Source organism: Gigantopelta aegis, chromosome 6, assembly GCF_016097555.1.
Source record: "Gigantopelta aegis isolate Gae_Host chromosome 6, Gae_host_genome, whole genome shotgun sequence".
NCBI classification, from domain to species: domain Eukaryota; kingdom Metazoa; phylum Mollusca; class Gastropoda; order Neomphalida; family Peltospiridae; genus Gigantopelta; species Gigantopelta aegis.
In genome coordinates, this window is record NC_054704.1 from 82,831,015 (window position 1) to 82,838,879 (window position 7,865).

Genomic DNA, 7,865 nt, shown 5'->3' on the forward strand with positions numbered 1-7,865 from the left:
CTTCTCTCTCACTAACCACTAACAATTAACATCTAACCCACTGTCTTGGGCAGACAGCCCAGATAGCTGAGGTGTGTACCCAGGACAGCATGCTTGAACCTTAATTGGATATAAGCACGAAAATAAGTTGAAATGAATTAAAAGAAAAATATTAAGACTAACTCAGGGTTCATTTAACTATGGTTTGAGAAACTGGACCCTGGTATTAGCCAAGTCTGTGTTTAGGCTGACTACCCAGTACTTGGTTTGTCCCTCAATATCAGGTACAAAAAAGTTGCTATGTTGTGCAAGCCAACTCAACAATTATGTTGTTGAATAAAGCAGCAAAAGATTGTTAAATATATAACAAAGACTCACAAAACATAGCTTAAAATCAAGATAAAAAGTAAATATTATTCCACATGACAGACATGGACAGATCCATTAAATAAAAAGTGTACCCAAAATTTAAAGCTATGAATTAAAACTAACTGATGTAAAATCAAAAACATTCTGGAGTAAATAAGGTGCCATTCACCGTTATCAATATTTTCAAGACAATGCTTAGTGTATGATTTTAAAACAAACAAAAATGTTGTTAAAGTATTCCTTAACACAATTTCACGCACAATTCTGTTCATGAATTTGTTGATATAATGGATATACACAGAACCTTTTCCATATGCACATTTCTACATGCAGGCATTCAGTGCATGGAAAACTGTCAACCAATGAGGGAAGTATTTACTAGCAGCTTAAAAGTACACTTCAACGTAATCAAAATTATGTATAGTAATCTACTTGCAAACACACACATATGGAAATGCACATTTCCATGTATGGTAACATGCACAATAAATCTTGCGTGGAATCGTGTTAATGGAAAGTTGGCCTTATAAAATCAACATTAGGACAAGGGAAGAGTACCCAAATAATTAGTATTGTTGGTACACTACTGAAAATATTGATAATTGTAAACGGCCCTAATAAAACAAATGCATAATGTATTCACCAATAAAACTATAATCTGATTATACTTTACCCAAACAAAACACTATATTGCACTTAAAATAATAAAACTATATATCCATTCAACACAAAGCTATTAAAATAAGAAAGTCATGCATAGCTACCATTATTGTAAACAGAATATAATAATAATAATAAATGACTAAGAACAATAATGATCAGAAAATCCATTATTTTTTTTTAGCAAATCCATGTTATATATATATTTCTTTTTGCAAAATATGTGGATGGATAAGAGAGAAATGTTGAAAAATATTGTACTTTTTCATTATTTATTTTTGACAATTATAATAATACAGTTTTTAAAAAATCATTGTTTGAAATTGAAAGGAAGAAAAAGTATTACTGAAAAGGTTGTTGTCAAGTTTTTGAGCTGGACAGATGGGTATATGATGAACAGAAAATGGCCATGACATCACAGTAGTTGCCATGGGATTTGGCATGATGACAGTTTCATATCCTACCGGTAAAATATTATTAGGATCAAGCTCATTGATGATTTATCTCCCCATTGACCAGTCACTGCTGTACAACTTATATCAAGAGGTATGTCTGTCATGTCATAGCAGACACAAGCATATTTATTAAATTAAATTACATGTATTATTAAAATTAAACAGCAGCAGGAAAACATATTTGCCCACATGTCATGTTCTTCATTTGTTTTATTGCTGCCATTTTAAAAACTGTTATTAACTATGCTGCCATATACATGTACAATGAAAACTGCCATTTTGAAACTATTACCTGAAATAATTATTTAAGAATAAGTTATTAATTTACACAGTTTGTACATTAAATTCAATAATGTAGCATATTTTCTGTTACAAGCAATAATAAGAATGACTTCAGGATATACAGAAAGCAATACCGGTATACTGATAGTAAGGAAAACATATTCAAAATTTCCACAATGTTTTTCGAAATTTTCATATGTCACCTACTATTTGTTTTTCTTGTAAACAATAGTTTAAAAAAAAAACCCACAACAATATAGGAATAATAAAATCAAATGTGTACAAATATAAACCAAATCTTCTTTAGCATAAATGCAGAAACATACTAATGCAACAAAATAAATATTGCAATTGCTTATTTACCTTTCTGGACTTAGACTTGTAAAATTGTATGTATAATCTACTTCTAGTATTTTGAGTCAAAGTTCAGAGTCAAAAACTTGGTTTGGAATAGAGGTATACTAGACATTGGACTTCTGACATCACACATAACAATATATATATAAATCTTGAGTGTAAATTTTGTTTATATAATTCATCTACCATTATGAGGAATTCCGTACATACATTCTTGAAGTACTCCTGGAATAATGGATGCATATAGACAAAATCTTCATGAAAAAAAAAAACACAAAATCTATTTGACAGCACATTTAACCTTCAGATTAAAGACCCTGAGAAAAACTGTTCAGTATGTTTTTCACAATGGAGGAGGAAGAGTGAACTGCTTTCCCTGAGAACATTTCGGATAAAATAAAGAACGTTAGAATACTGAATTTAGACATGAGCATTACATGCACGTTATTAAGCTCCTGTGCTACTACATGTCAGTGAATTGCACAACCTCATTACACCATTTGGTAGATCCCAGCTAAATATATAATCTACACTTATTATATAGATGTAGACCGACTATAATAGATATATGTAGATTGACTATAAGAGATAAATGTACACTCACTGTAAATGGTCAGTCTACACTGATAATGATTATATGTAATAAAACAAAATATTTTATATTTACACTGACTATAAATTGACTACATTAAGATTGTAGAAGTACATTGACTATATGTAGTAAACGTAAAGATTATAGATTTACACTGACTAAGTGGTAAATCTGCATTGATGTTACATGGGAGTGGCAGTCCTCTTGAGTGCAGGAAGATGTGGCTGTCCTCCTATAGACACAGATTCATGGAATCAACCACTATTTAGCCAAATACCCATTTGCAGAGGTACAGTGTTGATCACGGATAACGGTTTTATCGTTCAGATTTAATGGCAGATCTCCATTCACAACACTAGAGTTGGTCTAAACATTGGTACAAGATGACAGACTTAGAAAATTATTGTCAATGCACAACATATTTGTATAGTCATATTATTGCTAAGTAACCCGTACCAAGTAAAGTCAGATAAACAATATATAGTGAAACATCTCAAAACTGGACCGGATGTTTTTCATGATCCTTTTTTAAATATCTGTGCAGAAGAGAACCTCTCTAAACCAGATACCTCTAAAACCAGACTTTTTACTTGGTCCTGAGGGTGTCCGGTTTAGAGGAGTTCACTGTACATACTTTCAGCTACTTGAACCTTTCAGCTTATTCAACCATCACCAAATAAAACCATATATTTTATGTACATCTATTTTAACTACTAGTATTATACAATGTAATTATGACTGGTGGATTTATAAACAATATTTAGTAGATTTATTTAGTAGACTGATACTAAATAAACATGAAGAAGATGTCAATAACTTGGGGGTGGTGTGAGGGATGGGGCATAGAAGTTATATATTAATTTGCCTTTCAAATCAGGAATCAATAATCTTCAAAGTTTACAAGGGCAGTGTCCTACTACTTCTGACACCTGTATTAAAGGGACATACCCTAGTTGTTAAACACTAAGGCATATTTTTTACTATTAGAGCTGTTTTTGATAACTGAAATCAAACTTTAGTTAGAATTTATGGTTTAGATTATCAATTTCCGTACATTCGAAGTGTTTTTGGTCATCCTGGTGTTTTTAATATCACAAAATACATTTCTCATATTTTTAAAAATGCATGTGCGTCTGACACATAACAGTTATGGAATTGGGTTTTAGTCTATTTTTAGAAGGTATTTCACCATTTCAATGTCACAAACTCATGTTCCACTCAATTGTATCTTTATCCAAATGTGTTACAGGTTTATAGATTACCTAAACTTAGTGTTAATTTTCACGGGTTGAAACTAGGGTCTGTCCTTTAAACTACACAAACTGAGCTACATCAAGTCATCTGGGACAATGCATAGACTGATTTCTTCATATGGATAACTAAAACTATAAATAGGCATTTAACAGAAATGACAATTTAAAAATAAATAATTTTAAATTTAACTAAATTATGCAAGGGAACAGTAAACATCCATAACTGACTTGGTGGATAACAAATACAAACATAGTCAGGAATAATAACCGGCTACAAACAGGCAGTCAACATCTATAATTATATGCTTTAAATAATTTCAAATTTAACTAATTTATGTGAGGAAATAGTCCAAGAGCATTCAAGAACTATAACTTTCATACTAACAAAAACAAATGTGAAACAGAGTTACAGTCTATTAATAACAAAATATCTCTGTACACAGTAAAAATAATGGCAAAAACATCAATGTTAAAACAATAAACATATGCTTATGCATAAAAAATGAAGTTAGCACTTTTGAGAATTGGAATTCCATTATTGCAATGGTTCCTGAATGTAGTTTTCAAGTAGAGTCAAACTTTAACAGACAGCCACCAAATCAAAATAATATTTGTTTAAAGACACCTCAAAACATATTAACAATGAATATTTAATGTCTAACCAACAGTTATTTTGACACTTGGTTGAGGGAGAGAGAGAGAGAGAGAGAGAGAGAGAGAGAGAGAGAGAGAGAGAGAGAGAGAGAGAGAGAGAGAGAGAGAGAGTTGCAAAGGAACTTTTATATACATTTTGTCTATAAAAAGGACAGTATATACTGCAGCCTTCATATACTGGTTGTGGGTCACTGCACATGGTTGGGACACAATAAAAATCAGCAGGTCTTCTAAGGATGTCTATGACCCAACACAGCAAGTACTCTGGCACTAAGTCTCATCATGTCTCTTTAATGGAACAGATGCTCCATCTAATGAGCTGAATTTAACTGAATTTATGTACAGCATTTGCCTGAGGTGCCCTACAACTGGTATATTAAAGGTCATAGTATGTGCTGTCCTGTCTATGGGGGAAATACATATAAAAGTTCCCTTGTAGCTACAACTATTTGGTAAGAGTAAATAATGTAGTGGCAGCAGATTTTCTCTCTCCCTCCTCTCCTCTCTCTCCCTCCCTTCCTCTCTCTCCCTCCCCTCCTCCTCCTTCCTCTCTCTCTCTCTCTCTCTCTCTCTCTCTCTCTCTCTCTCTCTCTCTCTCTCTCTCTCTCTCTCTCTCTCTCTCTCTCTCTCTCTCTCTCTCTCTCTCTAAAAAATTGAAAAAAAAGTTGCATCATCGCATCAATTCAAGAAGTTTGATCTGACCAGACCAACTTTTTTTTTGGCCTAAGAACTTCACCACTAAGCTTCATCAAGCCCTTTAAAGGAGTATCTAAAAAGACTCTTAAAGACAAGTGACAACATTAAACTGGTCACATTGTACTATATTAGATGATTTGAAATAATACGGCGTCTCTTTGGAGGCTGCATAATACAAGTCAAAATTAATGGTACTTACATTGTAATCACTATATACATGATGTGATGACTACATACATTTCTTTATTTTTGGTCAGTGATAAGCAAAAGTAATAGCTGGTCTCCAAATAAATATCCTGATTTGGTTCCCTGAATTCAGACTAGATTTTTTTACATCATTAGTTTCAGCACAGTATATACATAAACAAATAAAGTTTTGTGTCATGATAAAGATGTTGGAACATACACATTTGTTTTTCAATCAGAATTTATAAACTATATTTGTCTGACAAAGTGTAGTACCTTGGGACACTATACAACTTGTATAACATCAAAGTGTAAAACATCTGCTTGTTAGATTAATTGTACATAATATAGTATGATTTTCCAACTCTTCTTGTTAAAATAATAAGTTACTGCCTTCTGATGCCAAATTTATACTGCCTATAGTCTGTCCCATCATCCTACAAAAATACTTTTTATAAATAATTTCAGTTTGGTTTGATAAAAGAAAAATCAAAACAACTATTTTTGTGTACAATTTAGAAAACAATTGGTTCAGAAATAAATAACTTGTAGTTAATTCCATAGTATGAAAAAAGGCATTCCCTGTGGGAAGGACTATAGGTAGAATGGTGAATGTCACTTGATAGAACCTTGCAGCATTAACCATTTTAATTTTTGCAGGATAAAGCTGGCAAATATTAGATGAATTGAGAAAAAGGTAAATGGCCTAAGACAGGTGGCAGCTTAACACAGATGGCTGCCTAACACAGGTGGCCACTTGTGCAGGTTTCACACTGGCATCTTGGACAAATCACCAATTAAAGCTTTGACCAACTAGATGAAAAAATTTCTCATTCAAAGGACGGAAGAAATCCTTCAGTTTCCGTAAAACATTCTTGTCAATGGCTGGGTGTGGCCGACCTTTACCTTGGGACAGACAGTGCTGCTGCTGTGAATTCAACACTGTGCAGAAGAAACCCCGCGTCGAATTAAAAACAAAATTTTCTTCCTTAATCTCGTGTTCAAGACCAAGAAATTCCTCGGCCATGTACATCTCTTCCCACGGTCTTTTAACCAAGTTGTCCCCATCTATGATATGAATCTGATCCAGATCAAAGAACAGAAGCCATTTTTGCAAATGGCGGTGGTACACCGAACGTTTTATTGCATTGTAGGACCGGTTGATTTCTCCTGTTTCATTATCGATGGCTAACGTCTCAAAGGGTTCCATTATCTTCCCTCTGTTCAGTCTGACATCTCTGATTTGCAAGTAATCGGAAACCGCCCTAGCAACTGGCTCCCGAACTATCAACAGGAGTCGAATGGTGCTGTTCATCTGGTACACCCGTTCGGGGACCCCCTTGACGACGAAATATGAAGGCGATTTCTCGATGGTGATCTGGTCCTTGAAGGTATAAGGCATCTGCTGGCGATACCAGTCGTAACCCTGGCTGTAGTTATTGTCGTGGTCGAAGAAGTGAACCTCACGTCTGGCTGTCTGGATCTTCGAATGGAGGTTGAGGAAGTTCAACAGGGCCCTGGATCCAGCTTTACGGACCCCGATGATGAGGCACTGCGGAAGTCTTCTCCTGGTGTGCGGAGAATGCATGCGCCTGTGAGGTCTTCTGTGCTCCAGGGACCTGTTGGACAGAACCTCGGAGCGAAGGCAGATGATGGCTTTCTTCAAGAGTGACAGGTTCTGGTACGACCACACGATGAAGACAACAGTGGTGAGGATGATGATCACGCCCATCAGCTTGTACCGGCTCAGCTTGGGACAGCGTTTTTGACAGTGGCAAGATGGAAGCCATCTGCCGTTGCATGGAATGAGATGGTAGTTAGCTTGTCTCTCAGTCAGCATGTTGAGTCATCTGAAAAAAATAATGAGATGATATTTAACACAGATCTTGTCATTTGAGAAAAAGTTTCTAAAAAAACAAAACAACAAAAACAAAGCAACAATCAAACACAAACAAAAACAAAACAAACCATCAAAAGAAATTTTAAAAATAATAAATTTGAAATTCTTGATCACCATTTTTAGTCATCAAGGAACAAAAAAAAGAGATATTAGTAGGGAAACAACAATTAGTTCCTGTGAAAATAATGAAATGATATTTAGCAGGGGTTCCTGATCACCATTTGTAATCACCTAAACCAAACACAACTGAAATATTCAGCACAGCCAAGTACATTATATTTTCGTCATCATGTTTTGGGGGTAAAACAAAGAAATAACATATAGTTTGGGTTTTAAACACATTATACATATCCAGATACCTGAAAAAACAAACAAACCTACAATACATTAATTATATAGACATGAGAATTACTATGTTATATAGTCAAACCAGATTAAAGTAACCATCATATTTTCATACTTATCATCTTAAATAACATACA

The 7,865-nt window shown here is 34.1% G+C and overlaps 1 protein-coding gene across 1 annotated transcript; it reads right to left on the bottom strand.

Annotated features, from left to right (window-relative positions):
* Nucleotides 1–6,119: 6,119 nt before the first annotated feature.
* On the bottom strand, nt 6,120–7,077 carry LOC121374094 (heparan sulfate glucosamine 3-O-sulfotransferase 5-like). Its single transcript, XM_041501014.1, has one exon. The coding sequence runs from the start codon at nt 7,069–7,071 to the stop codon at nt 6,274–6,276; it is 798 nt and encodes a 265-aa protein (XP_041356948.1). The 5' UTR covers nt 7,072–7,077; the 3' UTR covers nt 6,120–6,273.
* Between the last annotated feature and the right edge of the window lie 788 nt (nt 7,078–7,865).

Bases quoted from the DNA above. Each gene is read 5' to 3' on its own strand.
- LOC121374094 (XM_041501014.1), bottom strand. From the start codon at position 7,071: ATGCATTCTCCGCACACCAGGAGAAGACTTCCGCAGTGCCTCATCATC.